Raw genomic sequence first — 24,719 nt, 5'->3', positions numbered from 1 at the left:
TTCTGGAGCTGGACACCCCCACCCCCGCCAACAGCACCCTGCCTGCGGAGGCCCCGAGTGCACCGAGCACCGGCTGCCAGGAAGAGAGCAGCGCGGGGGAGCTGCCACTCGGCTGAGAGGCAATCAGTCAGCAAGCTCTGGCTGAGCGCTGACCGGGTGTCAGGCGCCGAGCTGAGTACTGCAGGAGGCCATTGAGAGCGACGCGGTCTCTGCCTTCAGAGGCCCGGCGGTCCAGAGTGGGAGAGACAACACGCGGAGCAAAAGCATGAAAAAGTGCCATGGGAACTTCATGGAAATTAAAAGCGTCTGCCTTTCCAAAGGTATTGTTAAGAAAATGAAAAGGGCCAGCCATAGACGGGGAGGAAATCTTTGCAAAACACATCTGATAAAGGACTTGTATATAGAATATAAAGAACTCTCAAAACTCAACAATAAGAAAATGGACAATCCATTAAAACACGGGCAAAGGAAATGAGAAGATGGCAGACTACGCACTTAAAAAGCTGTTCAACGTCATTAGTCATTAGGGAAATGCAAATTAAAACCACAATAGGACACCACTATGTACCCATTAAAATGACTAAAACAAAAAAGGTGGTCGTGCCACCCACTGGTGAGGGTATCAGAACACCAGAACCCTCGTGCACTGGTGGTGGGATGTAAGCGCATGCGTTCGCTTTGGAAAACAGTTTGGCAGTTTCTTAAGAACAAACACACACACGCCTATCATATGATTCAGTCATCCCATTCCTCAGCATTTGTCCAAGAAAAATGGAAATACACGTCCATACAAAGACTTATATACAAGTGTTCACGGCAGCTTTGTTCGTAATGGTCAAAAGCTGGAGACAACCCAAACGTCCGTTCACAGATGAATGGGTAAACAAATTGTGGTACATTCACACAGGGAATACTACTCAAACATAAGAAGAAAGGAACCACGGATACACACAACAACATGGACGAATCTCAAAATAATTATGCAGATTGAAAGAAGCCATACAAAAAAAGAGTATTTATCGCACAATTTTATTTACATAAAAGTCTAGAAAGTGCAAACCAAGCTATAGTGACAGGGAGCAGTTCAGAGTTGCCTAGGGAGAGGGGTGGGAGAAGAGAGGGACGGAGGGGAGACAAAGGGCAGGAGAAAACTTTTGGAGTGATGGATACGTACACTGACTTGACTGTGGTGATAGTTTCATGGGTGTATACATGTGTCAAAACTTATCAAATTGTACACTTTAAATATGTGCAGTTCACTGTTTATCAATTATACCTTGATAAAACTTTATTTTTTAAATGCTACAACTTCCAGCCAAGAAAGGCAAACCATCTAAAACAATGGTTACGAGACACTGGACAAGACAACAGGCAGCATAGGAGGGTGATCCTGAGAGAGAAGAAACTAAGGCAGTGTGCCCAGTGATTGCTCCAGGTCTCTGTCTGGAAAGTTTCCAGGCCTCACCACTGACAGAGAAAACCCAAACAAAGCTCACGGTCTCTCTGAGGTGAGAAGGCAGAGTCTGCAGTTCAGAGAGGCCAAGCGGCTGGAATTGATACAAGACAGTAGCAGAGACGGGGGAGCTGCACAGATCGGCGAGGGGGTTCCTTCTTAGGTTCCCGCTAAGTTCTGCCCTGTGCATGCAGGTGAGGAAAGGGAAAGGCCTGCTGGGAGGAGGCAGGTGGAACAACCCCAGGAGCTCACACGGGGCTGAGAAGAGCTCACATTCCCAGCGGCCAGCGTGGAAGGACTACCTAATCATGGCTTATCAAGTAGAGCCCTTGGAAGGGGACGGCCTCTGTACTGGGGCCAAGTGAGCCAGAGACTAAAGGCTGTTCTGGACTAGCACCAACAAAGCTTAAAAGCAAGCGTCTAAGAAGACCTAAACGACTCCTAGTAACTTCACCCTGTCCCAGGACAAAGCCCAAAACTATTGAAAGGAAGCAAGAATTCAGCATCCAACAACATAAAATTCATAGTAACTGTCAACCAATCAAAAAATATCAGGCATGCCAAAAAAAAAAAAAAAAAAAGGGAAAATATAACAAATATAACCTAAAATCAAACCGGAAGAAAAATCAATAATAGAAACATGGCTAGAAATTACACAGATGATAGAATAGACAAAAAGAAATCAGAAGGGAAATTATAAAATATTTTAAACTGAATAAAAATTAAACCACATATATCAAAATTTACTGCAGGCAGCTAAAGCAGTGCTTAGAGGAAAATGTACAGCATTAAACTCACATTTTATAAAAGAAGAAAAGTTTAAAATTCAATGACTGGTATGGAGAGGGTATGACTGAAAAGGAATAGCATGAAGGAATTTTTTGTTTGATAGAACTACAGCGTAACACCTGATTATAGTAGTGTTCACACAAATCCATAAATATGCTAAAATTAATGGAACTACACACAAAATGAGTCAATTTTATTGTATGTTAATTTTTAAAAGTAAAATAAAATAAACTGAGTAGCATAAAAAAAAATCAATGATTTAAGCTTCCATCTTAAGAAACTACAAAAAGAAGAGTAAATTAAAATTGAAGTAAGCATCTAAAGGTAAGAAATAAAGAACAGAAATCAATGAAATATAAAACAGAAAAACAACAGAGAAAAAAATCAATGAAACCAAAAGAAAGTTCTTTGAGAGGACCAATAAAATTAATATAAAATTGATAAATTTCTAGCCAAACTGATCAGGAAAAAAAAAATGAAGACCTCAACTATCGATACCATGAATTAGAAAGGGGGCACCACTAATAGATCCTACAGACATTAAGAGGATAATAAAAGGGGAATTCCCTGGTGGTCCAGTGATTAGGACTCTGTGCTTTCGCTGCAGGGTGCATGGGTTCGATCCCTGGTCAGGGAACTTAGATCCCACATGCTGCACAGCACGACCGAAAAAAAAGGAAAAAAGAAAAAAAAAAGAGGAGGATAATAAAGGAATATAGTAAAAAAAGTTTATGCCAATAAATTCAACAGTTTAGATGAAATGACAAATTCCTTGAAAGACATAAGCTACCAAAACTTGAACAGAAGAAACAGATAAGCTTTAACAGTCCTGTATCTACTATAGAAATTGAGTACTTTGAAACCTTTTCTCAAAGAAAACTCCAGGCCCAGATGGCTTCACTGGTGAATTCTACCAAATAGTAAAGGAGGAAATAATACCAGTTCTACCAAAACTCCTCCAAGAAATTCAGGAGGAGGGAATACTTTCCAATTTATTTCGTAAGGTAAGCATAACTTGAGAGCAAACAAAACAAGAGAATTACAGGGAGACCACAGACTAATAACACTCAGGAACATAGATGCAAAAATCCTTAACAAAGTTTTAGCAAATCAAATCCAGCAAAGTATAAAATGTGCCTGCCACACGAGGCGGTACTAACCCAGAGTGAGTATCACCTGAAGGGATCAGAGAAAACTTCCAGGAGAAGGTGAGTTCTCAGCAGACCCTTGACAGTTGAGCAGAATTTCAATAGGTGGTGATGTTACGGCAGAGAAAATGGCAGGAAAAAACACAGATGGATACAAGAAGGTGGCAGATCAGCCAAGAACAGGTAGACGTGTTGGCTCTGACTGGGGTGGCTGCCAGGCTTCCAAAGAAGCTCCCTTCTCTGGGAGCAGTTCCAGACACAGAGCTGAAACCCCTGGAGCCAGCTCTGTGCTATGTGACCCTGACTCTCACCCACCCAACCCCCAGCCATAACTGACTGTGCCAGAGTTAGACATATCACCAGCCTGGAACAATGAGATCTCTTGCCCAACAGTTTGAAACCTGAACAGAGACAGACTCCCTGCCTGGGATCTGATGGGCTCACAACACGATCTACCTTAAGGGAAGTCCCCAGAGCTGGTCCTGCCCTTCCCTCGGCTTTTCGGCAACTTCTTGGATCCCACGAGCTGCCCCAGGGGCCTTCCTATAAGACTCTCTCTCTTAGTTAAATTAATGTGAGGTGGTTTCTGCGCCTTGCAACCAAAAGAATATTAAAGAGTTCAGTGAGTACCATGACAGCCACTGCAAGTTTATCTCCATGCAAGAGTTCAATCACTGCGTAGTAAAGTTTGACTCCCTGGGCTGGAGCCAAGGGTTTATGACAGGGAAGTTGGTGGAATCAGGTCAAGTTAGAATGGTGGGTGCAATCCAGATACTCAAAATGGCAGGTACAGGAGACTGGAGTTCAAGGGAGAGAAGAAAGCACCAAAGGTTTCTGAACAGGGGAAGGACACGGTCAACACAGTCTTACAGAGAATCACCCGGCAGTGCTGTGGAGGATGGATTATAAAATGGCCGTGTGTTTGAACCCTCGGGGAGGCTGTGATCATGGCCACTGGGATGACGTGTTCAGTATCTCTCTTGCTCTCGTGCCTTTGGTTCTCGCCTCCAGCACCTCACTTAGAGCCAGGCACTGAGTTGTGCTCAGTTAAATTCTGCTGATCAGACAGGCTGAAGAGGGAGAAATGACAACACCTGATGACTAAATGCTGGGCTCAAAGGAGGGAAAGAGCTAAAGGTCGTGGCAGTTTCAACCTTGGCTGGCAATTTCAACTGAACCAGAAATGGAAGGAAGTGTGATGAGGTCAGGGTATATCTTGGGGGGATGAGTGTGGTGTAGACAGACTGTTTCAAAGTGGAGCTCAGTCACCTAAGTAGAAGTCTCCAGCGTGCAAGGGTCAGGAGTTCAGACTGCAGGGCTGGAGTGAGGCGGGCTTGGAAGGTGAGGGTCGGTGGGGGGAATGGCAGGCGATCCATGGGTGGGACCAACTCCCACCAGTCAGGCTTGGAGTTCTGTTTACCCCCAGTAACTGAGGGCTCCCGTGTGCCAGTCACCAAGGCAGGAGCTGGAGGGAGTCGCAGAAACCACTGGAGTGAACGAGATTGTGGAGGGAGGATTCGGAGCCTGCTGTGCATCTTTTAGAAAAGTCTCGGGCTAGATCTACACCCTCGCGTGTGAGCACAATGACTTATACAGGAGAAGAGCCATCATGGCCAGTCCTGTCTCTAGTGGGAAAAGCCTGGAAATAGACTCAGTGTCATTCAGTAAGGGGATGGCGGAATAAATGATGGCACAGACACAGGATTAAAAAGCACGAGGCAGTTCTATGGGGATGGGAAGTGACATGTTGATACATGACTATGTGAGAAAAACAAGGCACAGAAGAGACAATAAAGAATGAATCTCCATTCATGTTGGGCAGGGGGTGGGGAACCCACATAAATAAAATAATATACACTTGTATTTGGGTTTGCATGGATATCTTTAAAAAGACACACAAGAAACTGTTAACATGAACTGCCTGTGAAGAGAACTGGAGGACAAACTTGAGAGAGGAGGCCTTTTTCACTATATTTCCTTTTGCCACTAATCAACTTATTTATCATGATTAATGATTTAAGAGTAAGTACATACTTTATGTTGAGTGCTTTCTAAATGACTCCAGCCACAGGCTGTCTTAGTAAAACCCACCTCCAACTACCTCCCAATAAGCTTATGAAAAACCTACTAAAACAAAACTTGATGCAAAGTCTCATCTATGCCAAGCCCAGCGCTTGGCAGGGTCCAGAAGGAATATTCTTGATTTCTTCTTCAAAGAGATTCTGATGTGGTGCTTTGAGAACTTGCCCGTGTCAAGCCAGGTGGCACACACACCAGCGACTGTTCTCAGAGAGGAAGTAAATGAATGGATTCTAATCAAATCTGTCAGCTCCGCGGGAGTCTGATCCTGACCACTCGGCCTCAACAAGGGAAGCCAGAGAACCACACCTTTCTTCAGAAAGGAAACCTACGCTTCCACACAATCCACTCAGAGTCTATTTTAGCTCTGAACCCAGAACAGCACATCAACTTTTATAAATAGCAAAACCAAGATTACAATTTGACTGATTTCTGTTCTGATGTTAGGAAAGAGGTAGGAAGCCTAAGTCAGTTGTAAACCAAGGGGTTGAAAGCAAACCACAGTGCGAACAGTCATGCTGGGTTGGACGGTCAACACTTGAAACTCCCCCTCTGCCCGCCCCAGCCCCGTGCCGCCTGAGTAACCGATTCCTGTGGCTTTAGTCTGTAGAAAAGCTCCTGAGAAATTCTAACGAGGCTGAAGAGAAGTTCTGTGGGAGTCTGCCAAAAGCAGAAAGGAAATTCTTCAAGGAAAGCAGCTTTCCTTTGCCCTGAAGGCAGACAAGCTGAGCAGCTTACCTTTGTTATGAGACATCGCGTACAGGAGGCAGAGCACAAAGAGCGCGTGGTAATCGTCGTCTGGGCTGTCCAGGGCGTGGTACACCATATCCAGGAAGGGTCTGGAAAAGAGGGGCACGCATGAGCCTCACCTGCACACGGGAAGCAGCTGCCTTAGCCCTTTACAGCCCCACCGCCAGCATGCAGCGCGTCCGCCGTGTGCCCAGTCCAGCACCAGGCCTGGAGGACACAAAGGGGACTGAGAGGCAGGCCCCGCCCGTGCGAAGCTGCCGTCTCCAGGATAAACCGACTAAGGAACGAACCAACCGCTTAATCACTCAGCATCGTTCACCCGCTGTCCCAGACACTGGGGATAAATGATACCAAGTCTCTGGTCTTGCGGCACTTCCATGCCAGTGGGCAGACAGAGAATGGACACGCCACATCATCACTTCAAAGAGTGACAAGAGAATGAAGAAAACGGGGCAATGTGATAGACTCACAATAGCAGACAAGGCACCAACAAGTCTGAACAATTTTAGAATGTGGACCCTGGAGCAAGAACTGCCTGGGTTCGACTTCTGATTCTGCCTCTTCTTAGCTGCAAACCCTTGGGTACGTTACCTAAAACTTTCCCCCATCTGCAAGATGGGGATTAAACCCTTCGGGGTTACTGTGAAGATTCAAGTGAAATGACAACAGAGAGGCATTTAACACAGGCCCAGGCACAGGGTGGAAAGTGCTCATACATGAGAGCTGCTGTGGATGTCTACTTTGAGTATTCCAAGGGCACTTCTCCAAGATCTCACTTTGGCAGGTCCTGGCCCAGTGATTTCTTGGGCTGACCTTCCCGGACTGGAAGGGATCGATAGGAAGTCTCTCGCCTGATGCTTTGTGGGTGAGATCTATAGAGTGGCTGCAAATATCACAAACTGAACACCCTGAATGCTGCCCTTCCAGGTGAAGGGCCTGGCCCGGAAAGACTCTTCAACACGAGGATACTAGAATATGCACAGGTCTGGCCTGTAGGCAGGAGGCTCTGATCCCATGACTGTCTGCGGCTGCTCCCGGATGCCAGGTTGAAGCCAAGAGAGCACAGCAACTCAATGAGTGACCAAGGGCACACTTTACCCCTGGAAGGACACAAGCTACTGTCAACACCGCTGAGTGGGCGGGGGAGCGGGGGGGGGGGGCGAGATGGTGCAGCAGAGAAACAGGGAGACTATTCACTGCATAACATTTTATACTTTTTTGAATTTTGATACTCCACAAATGTATCACCGATTCAAAATATTATATTGAAAAATGCAGAAGCAGTGAAACGCACTTGTCATAACATTTCAAACAAGCACGTGACACACAGAAATTAAAGGAAGAAACTTTTAAGGAACATTTACGTTCAGGCTCTATTTCTCTGGAGCCCCAGATCTGTCATCACCATTCAAATGCGCGAATAGTCTTGCCATGTGTGGATCTGTTTTTTTCTAAGCCCCTAGCAATAACGCTTCCAAACGTAAGAGCAGGATAAAGTATAAAACACTTTCTTGTAAGCCAGCTGCTTGGAATTTGGACTGTACTGTCATTTGGGAATAATAAGAATAACCAAATGCCCAGTAGCAGAGGGAGGGCTGAGTGGATATACCATCTTTCATGAGACGAAGTATTATGAAGCCATTAGAATTTTGTTTACTAAGAGTACAATAAAGTGAAAAAGATGCTTGGGGTTTGATATTAGAGAAAACCAAGACTAAAAAGTAATATACATGGCTATTGGGGGTATAAGCTATTGGGGGGAAGAAGGGCCGAATTCCCACTATATTGGCATTGAAAACTGACTGGCAGGAAATCACCAAAATGCTAATAACAGCTGCCTTTGAATTATGGAGAGCTTTTTTTCCTTCTTTATACTTTTCAAGTTTTACATTTTCTGAATATGTATTACTTTTTAAATTTTAAAAGGATTTTTTTTTTTTTTAAAAGAAAAGAGAGAATGTTGTGAATGGTTTCTGGTTTCTTAAGCCTATATTTAACCATGAATGCAGATATAGCCCACAGTGTATGGCGAATATAAGGACAGTTCCACTTTGTACTATGCTGCTTCTTTGGACAAGCAGACCAATGTCAAGATCCAATTCATGTCAAGGACAAACTGTCCCCTCCCTCATCCTCAGTGCCCTCCTCCTGGCTCAGTGCAGGAGGTGAGAGGACAGAAGTCCGTGGCTGTGTCTCTGACAGCCAACAACTCAATACCTTTGCAAAGGTATTGGCAACTCTCCACGAGGGCCAGTCTCTCCCTGGCACCTGGTCTCAGAGCACAGCGCAGCTCCTGTCCAGAGTTCCTGGGGGCCACAAATCTGCATGTGGCCCAACTTAAGACACAGGATCAGCTTCCATTATGAACCATGTGGTAGAAGATGCCAAAGTCACCGAAAATTAAGAAACAATCTCAATCAACTCTAAGAAAACCCCTCTCTTCACTAAAATTCAGGAAAAAAAGAAGTCTCAACTCCAACACTCCAACGTAACTTTCTGGTCGGTTGACTTTTTGTTTTTGACACTACATGGGTATTTTTCCTCCTTTAGGAAAGCTACAGTATTACCATACTATGCAAAATACGTGCTGTTTCCATTTATTAGATCCTAAGAAACTGAACACATCATGGCAGTATTCATGGAAAAGCAGCCGCTAATATTCTATTAAGCAGATGCGCCTACATTAGCTTAAGCACCCCCCACGACATGTCATTTTTGGTTTTTCAATGATTCATATTCGAATTAAAGCCGTGCAAGCACCTAAAGGTTGCTTCCCCCTCCTTTTCTGTGTTTAGAATGATTTTCTTAATTTTCAGAGCTTCAGGTGTCACATTTTGTTGTCACAACACAAAGTCAGAAAGGTCCTTGTCAGTACAACTGACGGCCCACATTGTGCTGCAATGATTTTTATTTAACCAAAACTAAAAGTGGCTCCCCTGTGCAACTGATAAAAATTAATCCTGTCTGTTAGATAATTGAAACACGCGTCAAGAAAGAGATAAACAAGACGCGGAGGAAAAAATTAGCCTGCTTCGAGTCTTCACTTTAAGTTGCATTAATAAATAGGATGCGTGTGTGTGTGTGTGTGTGTGTGTTTCATCCACCCCACCGTGAGAGTTCAGGAAGTGAATGCCTTGCAGGCTGACAGAGAAACCATGTTGCTGTGCATTTATTACCACTAAGATGGGATTAGGAGGTTATCGCAGGCATCTGCGCAGTAGGGCCATCTGATAAGGATGAAGAAGCCCTCCTAACAGTTTGCTGCAACTTCAGGAGCAGCCCTCCACCCAATTCCTTCTGGAAGGGGTGGTGCTACAGCAAGGCTGCAGGCAATGTGGCATCTGGAAGCTTTCAGAGGACATAGTTTGGGCAGCCATCACTGAAATGAACAATCAGGCAAGAAGTTGAAGGTGGACAGCAGCATTAAATCCAGCATTAAGTCGTGCAGGCTGAGTCACGAGGTCAGGCCCTACGGACAGTGGTGCACGTGGCGGCAGCAAATGAATGAAATCCAAACGCTTTCCCCAAGGGGATCCTTTCTGGGGACAGCAGAGTATGGCCAGGAGCGGCCAGTACCAGGCCACACCCGTTAGGACGCGGCCCAGCACCAAAGTGCTTGGGGTGGTGGTGCCACGCCTCGGTCACTCATTCCAAGGGGTGAATACCACGGCCTTGAGGGCCAGCTCTGTCCCTGTGGCCTCTCGAGAGGAGCCGTTGTCTCTGGTGGAGAAGAAGGACGGCTTGGCCGGGAGGCAGAAGAGGCCATCAGCGGGGGGCGGGGGCGGGAAGAGGCCTGGCTTATCCTCTGTGGGCACCCGGCCAGGGCACCCCCTTCCACAACATCCCAGAGACCAAGCAGCGGTGCCCTACCCCCAGCCCCCGATGGCTGGCTCGATGGCAGCCCTCCCGCAGCCCCGGCGACTACCTGCTCCACTGGACGCTGTCCAGGCCAGTGGCGGCGCTCTTCTCCTCGTCCGTGGTGTTCTGCTCCTGCACCGAGGTGCTGGGCGCCAGCTCCGGGAGCTTGCTGCGCTCCATGATTACCATCTCTATCTCTGGAAGCAAACACAGACACCAGGATGAGCCCACACGGCCCCGGACAGAGCTTTACAGACACTCTCGTGCTCAAGATGGAGCCTGGCAGACCGCTCCGCACGCGTCCAGCAAACACTCGACGGCGGTGGTGGAGCCCCTGCAACATGCACGCTGGGGGGAAATAAGACCGAGGCCTGAACCTCTCTCTCCTTTCATCTTGGCAGCGTCGAGAAATGGGGCCCTGATTTTGACAAGAAAGCACAGATTGCAATGATTTATTTCAAGATTTTTTTCTTCAACAGTTATTTATTCTACTTTATTGATACCATGCTTCCTTCCCAGAGGAGTTGAGGAGCGTGGAAGAAATGACGCATGGTTAATAAAACATAACCAAATTCACTGAAAATATTCTGAAACTGTTTACACTGTAGAAAGGCTCTGACATGACCGAAGCCTTTGTTTTGCCTTCCCACTTACAACTTCCAGAAAGCAGAGAGGGGGAGGGACCTCGTTTTACTTTTCCCAATTAAGTAGGGGCAACTTTTGTAGCACCTGACTTGAGCACCCTGTACATTTTCATTTTGAGAAAAAGGTCTGAACCAACAAAGGAAAACATCCTGAGTTAGAGGTGGACGGTTGTTGTGCCGTGAGGTGTCCTGTTACAGAGTTCCTTGATGCACAGGTGTGGACCTTCAAATACTTAGTTCTTAGAACCCAGAGTTCTGGTAATGCCCCCCATCTTCGGGAGACATGATGAGGGGAAACAGATGATGAAATGTGAATCTGCATCTCTTTTCAGGAATGACGGGCCACGGACCTGGGCTCTGCCATGGCCTTGCCATCGTCTTCCCCTGGACTCGTGCAGGAACCTCCCATGTGGCCTCTGCTTCTCATCTCGCCCCCCTAGTTTGTGGTCCACACCGAACCAAGTGATTTTAAGTGGAAATTAGCCCAGGTCCCCTTCTGCCTTCCTATCACACTCAGGACGGAATCCAAATGCCATCCGTGGTATCAAGGCCTCGCCATGGCCTGGCCCCCATCCACCTCTGACCTCACCTTGGGGCCCTCCCCGCCCTGCCAGCTGTGCTGAGCTTCCTTCCCACTTGTCTTTGACCGGAGTGAGTTTGTTTCTGCCCCAGGATCTTTACAGGGCTGTTTGCTCTGCCTGGAATGCTCTCACCCCAGTCCTCCCTACCCAGGCACGACTCAATCACATTATTCGGGGCTCAGTTCAAACGTCACCACCTCAGAGACGTCTTCTCAGACACCCTCTCCACTGGTTTTTCCTTTACCTCTTTTAGTTATCATGAACTAAACTCCATACGTCATTCAGACTTCCTTAGTTTCTCCCTAATATCCTTTTTCTATTCTAGGATCCCATCCTGGATATCACGTTATACCCAGCTGTCATATCTCCTTAGGCTCCTCTTGGCTGTGACGGTTTCTCAGAGCTTCCTTCCTTACAGTTTGAGGAGACTGGTCCTCATTTTGTAGAATGCCCCTCAATCTGGGGCATTCTGACTGACGTTTTTCTGATAATTAGACTGGGGTTATGGGTTTCTGGGAGGAAGACCGCAGAGGGGAAGTGCCCCTCTCATCACATCCTGCCAAGGGCACAGGCTATTGACATGACTTATGGCTGTGGATGGTCATCTGAATCATTTGGCCAAGCGAATGTTGGTCAAGTTTCTCCACTGGAAAGTGACTTTTCCTCCTCCTTGCATCCCACACCCTTTGAAAGCAAGTCATTAAGCACAGCCCACACTTAAGAATTAAGGAGTTCTGTTCTGTCTCCTTGAGGGAGGAACAGCTACATAAATTACTGGGAATTCTCCTGTATAGATCTGTCCCCTCCCCCCCATCTTGATTTTACTTTATAGTATGTATAACTACAGGTATCCCCACCTTTTCGAAAAGTTTGCTTTAGGCCACTTTGCTTTTACGAAAGACCTACGTTAGTACCTGTTTTTCTAACCGAAAGAAACCCGAAAAGGATTTTCCCTTTTACAAAAATAGGCAAAAAGCAGAAATAGCACTGAGCGTTGGTGTTGCAGCAACCGTTATAGAGGCGGCAGGCACCGCAAGCAGCGGGAGCGGCCCCGCCAAGCTCCTTCCCGGGAACCGCACTCAGCACCTCAGCGTCAGGCTGCCGTAGCTCTGAACTGTGTCTGGGAGCATTGGTGCTTTACCTCCATTTATTTTGCGCATCTGTTACCAAGATGTGTCCTAAGGTAATTGCGTCTTGGCTTTACGCCATCTTGTCCTACGAAAGGTTTCATAGGACCGCTCTACGTTTGGATCCCGGGGGGGAAACCTGCACCTGGATTTTCTGTTTTCTATTTGTTGGTTTGCTTGTTTCTTGTCTGCCTTCCCCCACTAGGATGTGGGCTTCATGGGAGTAGCTGCCTTATCTGTCTTGTTCTCCACCAGAACTCCAGTGTCTAGTCCAAGGCCTGGCACACGGCAAGTGCTCATTACACATCTCTGGGGTGGAGCAATGGATGACAGGCCACCGGGGGAGGTTTTGGCGGCAGGCAGGGCTGGCAACGCTGCACGGCAGCTGTGGCGTGCAGGGCGCCCCACCCAGCCTGCGATCAGCGTGTGCACAGTGCCTGCACCGGGGAGTGTCGCATCCTCGCCACTTTTCTGGGACTCTGTTAGGCGTGACCGTGCTTGCGACTATCCTCTGGCTTGAGGACTGCATCCCCACACGCCCACGTGGGCCCGGACCCGGGGGAGGGGGCTTACTCGCACCAGGCCCTTCCCTCCCAATGTGGTCTGGAGTCAGACGCCGCAGATCAGAGTCTCCCACAGGGCCGACCCTCTCACACAGGTGGGGGCTGACACACGATTTTTAAGTGGAATGTGCCTGCATAGTTTTGTATTTATTCTAATGTGCATTAGAAGAAAATTCTAGCTGCACAGAAAACCTGTTCTTTTGTGGATGTTACTGCTTAGGATGAAGCTAAATTTAAGAAAAAACAAGTGAATCAATTCACCAAGAGCTACGTACGGAGTAAACAGCGGTCCACGCAGCCTGCGGCCACGGCAAAGGGTGGGAGGCGCTGCAGACTGCTGTCTGAGAAGCACCATTCTCTCCCGTCCTCGCATCCTCCCCTCCACCAGCCTCCTTCAGGTGCCTCCCAACTACCCCCGTCTTCTCCAAAGTGGGGTGCAGACACACTTCAGTAGGTATGCCAGATGATTCGCTAGGCAGTACCTCTTTTATTTTTAATTATTATCATCTTTTAAAAATCTACTCTGTGTTATGATGTACGTAACATTTGTACATTAATACAGATATGTATAGTTTATAATAAATGTATATCTATTGGGGAGATGCATGTTCAATTATGTACTTATCTGTGTTTACTGCTGGGGCGTGCCATCAAAGACATCTGAAGACTACCAAATGAGATGATGGTGCCGGTCTCCGGCTTCTGCCCTGTGACCTTTGACCTACTTCCCATACTACTGCGAGGCCCCCTTCCTCGTCGACTGCCTGGCTGACACAGCAGGAACTCAGCTCCAAGGACTCCCCAAGGTTCCGGGGCCAAGCCCTAGTGCCTCCACCTGCTGTGACATGGTTGTCCCTTTTTGGCTTTTTAATCTCCCTGGACACTCTGAGAATTCTGGAATAGAGGAGAGGTTAAAGATAATCCAGTCTAGTGCTCACCAAACTTTGTTGAGCAGGTGCATATTAAGTCTGAACGACAATCTCCCAGGGCACCACCATGGTAAGAGATGAGAGCAGAGAGCTGCTCCAGGTACAGAGTGGGTGGGCGGCTTCCCTCACGGCCTCCACAGAGGCCCCTGAAGCTCCTGTCTGGAATTCTGGAGCTTCCCACAAAATGGCCTGAAAACCACTAGTTTGGTCCTGGATACTGAATCTGAAGAAACAGAAACCCAGCAGTATAATGACTCAACACAGCTAGAAAAGCAGCCGCCGCAGAAGCCAAGCCTGCTCCCCCTCCCACCTCCTAGGTCATGTCCCGGTGCGGAACCAGGCCCACGAGGGACTCTCCATGCACGAGGAGGTTCCCGAACCTCGGCTGTGTCCCCCTGGTTCTCACAGCTGCACCCCTGCTCCCCTCCTCCAGCCGGCACAGCTGTGGGATGGGCTGCCCCGCTTAGTTTTCCAGGTAAAATATACAACGCTTCTTCCAAAGCCAAACAGGTTTTTCCCCTTCTTTTAAACAATTTTATCCAAACAACTCTTAAAAGTAGTGATGCTTACCTAGGTCTGCCAGCTCCCTGCAACTGTATGCAAAATGCTACGTGGGCATGAGAGGAGTGGCTAATAGGTTTTTGAGGAGAGGGTCTCGCCAGATTCTCACCGTTCCAAAATGGATTCTACAGCCATCTTCAAAAGTGGCTGCCGGGGGCTTCCCTGGTGGCGCAGTGGTTGAGAATCTGCCTGCCAATGCAGGGGACACGGGTTCGAGCCCTGGTCTGGGAAGATCCCACATGCCGCAGAGCAACTAGGCCCGTGAGCCACAACTCCTGAGCCTGCGCGTCTGGAGCCTGTGCTCCGCAACAAGAGAGGCCGCGACAGTGAGAGGCCCGCGCACCGCGATGAAGAGTGGCCCCCGCTCGCCGCAACTAGAGAAAGCCCTCGCACAGAAACGAAGACCCAACACAGCCCGAAATAAATAAATAATTAAATAATTAAAAAAAAAAAAAAAAGTGGCTGCCGAAGAGCATCTGGCCTGTCTTGGTGATTGAGGGTCAAAGGGCACTCCTCTTTATGCCACGCCAGGACGGCCGGCATGGTTCTGCACAGCCTTCTGGGCCCCCCACTGCCACATCTCTCTGCTGACACTACGCCCGCCTCAGTGAGGCCTAGCTCCCCTCCCAAGGTGCATTCGTCACGCTGCTGCCACCAGGGAAAGCAGACCAGTGGGCTCACGTGGACACAGATTTCCACTGATGGTCCCTGAGGCCAGGACCCAGGTGCTGATGATGAATTCCCAGGGGGCGCCATCTGAACCTCAGTTATTAGGTTCTTTACCATGAGCTCCCACCCCACCAGGTTTCTGTTTTGGAGTCTGAAGGGACTGCAGCAACACCCTAGCCCAGTTTTGCTCAAGCTTCAGTCATTTGCCTGCCTTTACAATTTCTGCCATGTCTGTGTGTTGCTTGTACTATTTGTTATTTACTTAATCATTTTATTTGAACTCCCACTTTTTTTTTTTTTTTTTTTTTTTTTTACTTAAATACATTTTCAACGAAAACTTTAAATCACTCCTATATCCTTCAATTGAGCAATCCCACTCGCAGGAATTTATCTGGAAGATACACCTCCAACGATATAAAAATGCACACCTACAAGGGTATTCAGTGCACTGTTATTTGTAATTGCAAAATACTGGAAACTACCTAAATGTCTGAGCATAAAGATTGGTTGAATCAACTATGGTACGCACAGTGCAGCTGGGAAAGGAATGAGGAAGATCACTGGTGAACTGATACGGAGTGATTTCCGGAGATAGTGCTAAGTGAAGAGAGCCAGGTGCCAAAGAGCATACATCGTGGACTATACCCTGCGTGTAAGAAAGAAGGGAAAATAAGGAAGCATACCTACCTCTGCAGCTTTTTACACAAAGAAACGCAGGAAGGATATTCCAGAGAACAATAAGTTAGCTATCTACAAGAGGGAGGGGAACAGGATGGAAAGAATGTGGGAGGAAGGACACTTCTTTGTACAAACCCTTTCGCAAAAGTTTTGAGTTTGTTAACATTCCAAATTATTTTTAAAAAAAATTAAATCAATACGAATGGGAAGAGAGAACCCTAAACTAAAACAAACAAACAACAACAAAAAAGACCAAAATATATTTCAAATGAATACCATACCTATCCTGAAGGGGGAAAAGAAAGGAAAGGCAGACAGATCCAAGTAGTTCATGACACAATACTTGACTCTATACCGTCAATTTGTGGACGGGGGATACATGAAGTATTTGGTGGTGGTGGGGAGCGGGAAACTGCAAACAACCCTGAACTCTTTATTTATCAAACAATAAGCAGTTCTGGAACTTTTAAAAGATGTATTATAGGATTGAGCAAATCGTAAATGTTTTGATGTCACTGGGAGCCAGGGCTCTCGCTGTAAAAGAAGAGACATACAAATCTGGAGTGGGGGAAAGCAAGAAAGAACCCTCTGGGAATTGACTGGAATTGGAGGAATCGGTAATGTGTATTTTGTATACATACATGTATATATTTCCTAGCCCTGTGCATTGAAAGGGCCAAAAAGCAAGACACCCCATGTAGTCATGAGCACATCTGGTGCCCAGATCTTGGCCTCTAACACCATCGCCCATTGAAAGGAACCAGGGTTTTTCAGAGAAAGTAACCCCGAGGAAGAGCACAGTAGGTGGGACATGAACCTGGAATACCTTGTTATGACAGAAAGTGTCAGGACTGATTGAAAAAAAAATGATGGGGGCAGATCACAAAGACATAGGAGCCAGCTTGAAAGGGTTCTCAAGGGCCAAATCTGGGATGATTTGAGTATCAAAGTAATTAAACACAGTAATGAAATATAAACCACTAAAAAACTGGAATCCATGAGTCTGTGCCAAGAAGAGATAGATAAATAAATAAATGAATGGGAAGAAGGAAGGAATCTTGCTTACAATGGAATACTGAGTGCTGACACTGGAAAACCAACATTCTACCACCATCCTGGTAAAGACTGGGTCAGCAAGAATCATCAATGAATGCCATATCTAAAGGGGAGTTTTTTTTTAACTGAAGTATGGTTGACTTACAATATTGTGTTAGTTTCAGGTGTACAGCAAAGTACGCATACATATATATATTCTTGAACATATATATATTCTTTTTCAGATTCTTTTTCATTATAGGTTATTACAAGATATTGAATATAGTTCCCCATGCTATACAGTAGGTCCCTATTGTTAATCTATTTTATATAAAGTTGTGTATATCTGTTAATCCCATACTCTTAATTTATCCCTCCCCACCACTTCCCCTTTTGTAACCATAAGTTTGTTTTCTATGTCTGTAAGTCTGTTTTGTAAATAAGTTCATTTGCATTTTTTTAGATTCCATGTATAAGGGATATATGATATTTGTCTTTCTCTGTCTGACTTACTTCACTTAGTACGATAATCTCTAGGTCCATCCGTGTTGCTGCAAGTGGCATTATTTCATTCTTTTTTTATGGCTGAGTAATATTCCATTGTACATATACACCACATCTTTATCCATTCATTTGCTAATGAACACTTAGGTTGCTTCCATGTCTTGGGTATTGTAAATAGTGCTGCTATGAACATTGGGGTATGTGTATTTCCAATTAGAATTTTTGTTCTTTCTGGATATATGCCCAGGAGTGGGATTGCTGGTTCATATGGTAAAACTATTTTTAGTTTTTAAAGGAATATCCATACTGTTTTCCATAGTGGCTGCACCCAGTTTATTGGGTTGGCCAAAAGGCTCCTTCAGTTTTTAAAGTAAAAATAAAAGACATATTTTTCATTTTTACCAAGAACTTTATTGAACAACATATTTACCATTTTGTTCCCCTACTTTCTGCCATTTTTCAGGCAGCTTCATAATTCCATCTTCCCAAAACTTTTTATCTTTTTGAGCAAAGAACTGTTCCAGGTGCCTTTTACAGTCTCCAGGGAATTGAAAATTTTTCCATGAAGAGAATTTCGTAAAGACCGAAATAAACGGAAATCCGAAGGTGCAATGTCTGGTGAATATTGCAGATGAATTGGAACTTACCAGCCAAGATATAACAGTTTTTGCCTGGTCATCGAAGAAACATGCAGTCTTACATTATCCTGATGGAAGATTATGAGTTTTCTGCTGACTAATTCTCGATGCTTTTGTGCTGCTTTCAGTTGGTCTAAATGGGAGTAGTATTTGTTGGAATTAATTGTTTGGTTTTCTGGAAAAAGGTCATAATAGAGGACTCCCTTCCAATCGCACCATACATACAACATCACCTTCTTTGGATGAAGACCAGCCTTTGGTGTGGTGGGTGGTGGTTCATTTCGCTTGCCCCACGGTCTCTTCCATTCCACATTATTGTACAGCATCCACTTTTCATTGCCTGTCACAATTTGCTTTAAAAATGGAACGCTTTCCTTACGTTTAACTAGAGAATCGCATGAGGAAATACGGTCAAGAAGGTTTTTTTCCGCTTGACTTACGTGGAACCCAAACACAAAAGCGATTAACATAACCAAGCTGGTGCAGATGATTTTCAACGCTTGATTTGGGTACTTTGAGTAGGTCGGCTATCTCCCGTGTGGTATAACGTTGATTGTTCTCAATTCATGTCTCGATTTGATCGCTATCAACTTCAACTGGTCTACCCAACCCTGGAGCATCGTCCAGCAAGAAATCTCCAGCACTAAACTTCACAAACCACTTTTGGTATGTTCGATCAGTCACAGCACCTTCTCCATACACTGCACAAATCTTTTTTTGCGTTTCAGTTGTGTTTTTACCTTTCTTGAAATAATAAAGCATAATATGCCGAAAATGTTGCTTTTTTTCTTCCATCTTCAACATTAAAATGTCTACATAAAAATTCACCAATTTCGATAAGTTTTTTTTTTTTACATGCACACTGATATGACAGCTATCACAATACAATCTAACAAAATTGTTTCAAATGAAGTTAAAGACAACTAAGCACTACTGGAGCCATCTTATGGAAAAAACCAAATGAAATTTTTGGCCAACCCAATACATCCCCGCCAACAGTGCAGGAGGGTTCTAAGGGGGAATTTTAATGAGGCACAGGATATCTGCATTATCTCCAAGTGTTTCCCCATGGATTGCTAATTAGTTGCTAAGAAAAGGGAAAGTAACGATACAGTGCAGAAACTAGGCCATACCTTAACCAGGTGGCCAAAATTAACATCACCTATGAAGGACAGACAGAAGGGCATCATGTGCCTCCAGATGTAAACAGGTGTTCTTTATACTATTTTTGCTTTTTTTCACCTTTTATAAATTTGAAATTATTTTCAAATAAAATATTTTTAGCAATTGCTACAATCAGCATAAAACCAGTAAAAACAGAAAGCAACTGTGAAAATATACACACGATGAATAAACAAAACAGTGCTGAGGCCTGTTGTGCGCATGGAAAGGGGAGATGAGGGAAAGTGAGGGGGTGTCAGACACATAACACCCACCACGAGGCTCCCCTGAAGCTGAGCTCTCGGCAAAAATCCTCACACTATGGTCTTCAAGGCCTTCTCCGTCCCACCCAAAGCCATCTCCATGTCCACAGTCGGGGCAATGCTGATCTAGCGGAATCTCTGCAGCTTACAGAAGGGAAACTGAGGCGCAGAGGGATCAGGAGGTGGGCTCTGCCCCTGGCTGCTGTAGGTGCCTCTTCCAGCTCTGCCCGTCAGCTGTGTTGCGTAAACGAGCATCTGTGCGATATCCGCTCCTGTGCCAGGCACCGTGGCCCATGATCGTGAAGGCTCCAGCACCCGAGCCTGCTGGTGGGGGGACCCCTCACACCACTGAGTTTTGAGCCTCTGGGAGTGGAGGGACATGCCTGTGAAGCTGCCAGGCTGGGAGCAAGAACTCAAATGTCCAGCTCCTCTGGCTTCAGCAGGCCCTGCCCGGGCCCTCCTTGGCCTCTATTGTGTCCACAAAAACCTCCAAAAGCAAAAGAGGATCTGCACATCCATATTCACAGCAGCATTATTCACAGTAGCCAAAAGGTGGAAGCAACCCAGGTGTCCACCAATGGATGGAAGGATAAGCAAAATGTAGTATATCCAAAAAATGAAATATCGTTCAGATTTAAAAAGGAAGAAAATCCTGCCACATGTTACAACATGGATGAATCTTGTGGAATGATGCTCAGTGAAATAAGCCAGTCATAAAAAGACAAATACTGTATTGATTCCACTTATATGAGGCACCCGGACTAGTCAAATTCATAGAGCCAGGAAGCAGAGTAGTGGCTGCCAGGGCAGAAGGGAGGGAAAATGGGGAGATGTTTTGTGGGTACAGTTACAGTTTGGGATAATGAAGCATTCTGGGGCTGGAAGGTGGTGATGGTTGCACCACGATGCGAATGTGCAGGAGAGGCCTGAGGACTCTCAGGACCCAAGGACGTCAACCTCCGTCCCCTGATATGACAACTCTGGCCCAACCCGTGAGCTTCCCCAGTACTCTGACACACTTGATTTTTTTAAATAACAGCCATAATTCATCAACTTCCCAGGATGATGGGCATTCTAATCTGATTAGTATTTGGTAAATGAAGTGCTTTTCAGGGAAATGACAGGCATGACCTCCCAACAGTCTTTGACTTGCCAAGTTCAAGGATTTTCTCAGTTGTCCTCTGTGGTCAACATTCCAGCAATCACGGCGAGGCCAGACAATAAAAAGAGGGGAAGGGGATGATAAGAAAGCCTTCAAAAGAAGGTTAAGGGAAAGAGGAGAAAGCTGCCCTTGCTGGTTACCTAGGAAATATGGGAAGGACCGCATGCTACTGGCTGGCTTTGGAGCAGAATTGTAAGAGGCCAACAGAGCCTGGCAATGACAGGGTGTGTATGTGCTGAGTGTCTGGGGTACCCCTTCCTTTGCTTTTATTATCGTCTACTGGACAGCACGAGATTGAATGCAGAATGTTTTTTTCTGGGAAGTTGCTTTTCAGAGGATTTGTCTAAACTGACCTCCAATCCTTCTCCTTATACTAGCTAAGCCCATTGGAAAAGCTGGTGCTCCCACACCTCTCTACCCCAGTGGCCCACACCCCACCACAACTCAGCCACCTCGCTATTCGTTACAGAAATGAACAGAGAAACAGGCCCCACAGAAACTCGCCGGGGTGACCAAGCACAGAGTCCCCCCAGCCAAGCTCAAGTCCCCCTTCCAGGCCCCTTCCTCTGCTCTTCATCTTGCCAGGGCTCCTATTCAGTGCTCAGGTGTCACATGCTAAATGCTGAGGCACCGACGTTCTCACTGCTGACGACCTGAGGGCTGGGCATCGTGTAGCCCCCGTATCGGTAAAGAAGCACAGAAAGGGTGATGACTTGCCCAGGGTCACACAGCTGCTCGGGGGCTGAGCCACAGGCGTCTGGGCTCACAGCCCCGACCTCCTGATAGCTAGTCCCTGGCTCGCCCCAATCAGAAAACTGCCGGGCCTGGGGTTGGCTCTGGCTTTGCAGAAATGAGGCCAGGTTCCATTTCATTTCAGTAGAAACTTCAAAGAAAAGAAAAAAAAAAAAAAAAAAAGCCAAGCTGGGGATCCAAACTCCCAGGCACCCCCAACGCCCAGCTGACCTGGCAGGTTCAAAGTCAGTGCCATTCTCTTCCCTCCACGCCCACGTGGGGATTCAAGAAAGGAGTAAGCTTTGAAGGTCAGGCTGTGAAACTGATGCCTACACTTTTTCCATAAGCAAAAAACCTATTTTTCCATAGGCCAAACGCTATTTTTCAAACAAGAAGTTCAAATGATTCATTCTCTTGTCCCAGGTCCATTTATTAAGTTACTGCTCTAACTGAATCCAAAAAGAGATGACGGTCCTTCCAGACTGAAGAGGAGACTGACGTGGAAGTGCATCTGGATGGACTCGCCTCTGGCCAGAGGGACCAGGGCACCCTGGTCTTCCTTTCAGCACTCAACTTCTGAAAAGTGAGGGGGCCCTGTGATTTCTTTTGGTTTCAGAATGAGCTGCCCATCACTTGGGACCTGAGGCAGAGCACATTTCTTTGCAAATTGGGGGTGAGAGTGGAGGGTCCAGGGGTGCATATTCATTTCACACAACTTCCTTGTCAGGGCTTAAATGTGGAGGAGGTGTGAATTCTGGGTGCTGCCTTTGTAGACAAAAAACAAGTCAATGCCACATACAAATCAGGTCATGGCAGAATTGTGACTTGTGACCACATGTCTTTTGACTCCTGTGCTTTACGCCACCTTTTTAAGTAAAGATTTCACCACTGAAATGGGTGAAAATGTCAGGGTATGAAGGGGGGCACTGGCGCCAGCATCTCTTTACTCAAAGAGTCAAGGCTGTCAACAAGCCCCTAGATCCAGGGACAATGCAAGAAAGCACGCTAGAGAAGAAATAACTTGGAGGAGAAAATAGCCACATGTCCACCTCAAAACAGGAAGGGAATGGAAAAGAAAAAAAAAAAAAAATACAGGAAGGGATAAGACGGCCTGAGGAAAATGGCGGAGCACACAGAAATAGTGTGGCTTTCTAAGGGAACACCGGCTGTCTCTGCTGGCCTGGCACCCACGCCCCCTTCTTCTGATAAACGCACCTCATTTCTTTCTGAGGCAGTCACCTTAGGGTAGACACACAGGGCCTGGCCAGTCAGCACAGAACATCCCTCTACAGGGTGGGCAAGCCAGGCCCGTCAGCAGCAACGAGCATCGGCTCCCAGACTTCAGCTGCAGCCCATGGGAAGGAGCAGCGCCCTTTCCACTCGGTAGCAGGCTGGCAGGATGCGAGCCTCACGCTGCCAATGGCTGGCTGTGCACCCAGTCCAGCCCCGCCCAGGCCTCCCAGTCCCATGAACAGTAATTGCCTTTTTTGCTTGAGCTAGTCTGAGTTGAATATCTAAATCTTGCAACTACAAGAATTCTAACATAGCCTCATTTAAAAAAAAAAAAAAAGTCATTACATTTCCTACAGTCACAATTTCCAGATGGGGAAAATGAGGTCCAGAGCTTGAGGAGACCATCCAAGGCACACAATAGGTCTAGCTGGCGAGATAGGACCGTAGGTCACATCTCCCATCTCCTAGGCACCTCCCCCATCTACACTGTCCTCTGGCTTGAAACTGAGTGAGAAAATGTGCCTGACACCCTTCCAAGTCACAGCAATTAACAGCTGTGTGGTTTTACCCAAACATAGATACAGTCTAGGGAGAGAACACCTTCAAACAGGAGAATAACTAAGAGATCAAATAAACAATTCAAAAAGCCCCAGAATACAGCTGCTGCTGCCCAGTTAGGTGTCTCTTTGCTGGACAGACCTGTGAAAGTTGTATTTAATTTACAGTGAGCTGGGTGGGAAGACAAATATGCATTCGAGAAAGCAGGAGGGCACTACAAAGCAGAGGGGTCGTGGAGAGCCTCGCTCCACCAGGCTCTGAAGTCTGCATCAGCCGTCCAAGTAAAGCCTCTGGGGAAATTCCTGGGCCCTGCCTGGCACAACCTGGCTGAGTAACCGCCCAGAAAACAGGGTTTTGGAGGCTGCCCTGCACAGGGCAGGTGGGCCCAGCCTGCAGGGAGTCCTTCCCCCGACCCCAACCTGGGAGCTGGGATGGCAGCCTTGCTGAACCTCTGAAGCCCCTGTGCGCCAGGACTGGGCCGCCTGGCTGAGTCATTTGATTGTGTGTTTGAGGCCAAGCCTGCCCTTGTCCACACCACGGTTAGTCACGGCCCCGGCGTGGTTAGACAGCAGCCCTTAAAAGGACTGGAACAAAAGAGGTAGCATCTTTCCAAAACAAAATTGACGAGAACACAGGGTGCAAAATGGGGTGAAGTCGTCCATTTCCCCCCCCCCCACCCCGTATGGCTACAGGACAGCTAAACCTAGGGGTTTAAGCAGACAATTTTCTCCCAAGTTAGAAAAAAAGTCCAAACGATCCAAATAAGCAAACACGTATGGCTTACCTTGTGTCTGCCCCTCACCTCCCCACCAAAGTGACATTTGTTGGCAAAGGTTTCCCAAGCTAAAAAGGAATTCCTAAACCAAGATGCTTAATGCACACTTTGAACAGAAATAAAAGCGTACTAGAGACCTCAGCCTTAAAAAGAGGGCTGGTGGCACTGGGGAGACACTCTGGTTATACTTATCGAAATGTGATCGTGGCATTCGCTGAGAACTGCCAAGAAAATCAGAATGGGGCCAGCAGGGTGGGGATGGGGTGGGGTTTGGTTGCCCAGTTGCAGCAAACTCCCCAAAACAAATGCGTTCTCAGTCACTGATTTACTGAGCTGCTCTGTTTTCCAGCTTCAGAGGCCCCGGATGCCCACAGTCCGGGCTGATGGGCTGGGGAGCTGGCCGCAGAGCGGCCACTGCTAGCCCAGGACCCAGGAGGATGGCTCGCAGGAAATGCTCCCCACACCCCCAGCAGAACACAGCTGGGAGCTGAGGAGAGCCCGTGTCTGTCCCAAGAGGTGTGGCGGGAGCTCCCCTCTGGTGAGCAGAGCCCCTACCCCACTTGATCCCATCACCTCCTCCACCCTGAGTGCCCGGGGCCATGGCCAGAGACCCCATCTGTGTGGCTGTGAGCCTGGCCCATGACACAAGCAGCTGGACAGTTCAAACTTGCTTCATCCCAGAGCAGACAACGCTCTCCAGATGGAGGAGGTGTTAGCATCTAAACGAGAGGGAGGTGAAAAATAAACCAGAATCATTCCTGACAAGGGCAGAAAAGAGCACAAAACGATTCTGTTTATTGAGCACATAGGCACCAAACACAAGTGTACC

General features: G+C 46.8%; 1 protein-coding gene across 4 annotated transcripts in view; it reads right to left on the bottom strand.

Moving 5' to 3' along the window:
• CLEC16A (C-type lectin domain containing 16A) overlaps window positions 1–24,719 on the bottom strand; it is a 209,345-nt gene that overhangs the window by 130,021 nt on the left and 54,605 nt on the right. For all 4 annotated transcript variants that reach the window (XM_059898662.1, XM_059898664.1, XM_059898663.1 and 1 more), the window contains exons 11-12: window positions 10,145–10,274; window positions 6,208–6,308 (exon numbers count right to left, since the gene is read on the bottom strand). In XM_059898662.1, coding sequence (XP_059754645.1) covers window positions 6,208–6,308; window positions 10,145–10,274 — 231 coding nt within the window. The remainder of the gene's footprint in view (window positions 1–6,207; window positions 6,309–10,144; window positions 10,275–24,719) is intronic.

This window comes from Balaenoptera ricei, chromosome 15 (genome assembly GCF_028023285.1).
Source record: "Balaenoptera ricei isolate mBalRic1 chromosome 15, mBalRic1.hap2, whole genome shotgun sequence".
Taxonomy (NCBI): Eukaryota; Metazoa; Chordata; class Mammalia; order Artiodactyla; family Balaenopteridae; genus Balaenoptera; species Balaenoptera ricei.
Note: the sequence above shows the minus strand (reverse complement) of the source record. Positions and strands in the feature narration are given on the sequence as shown.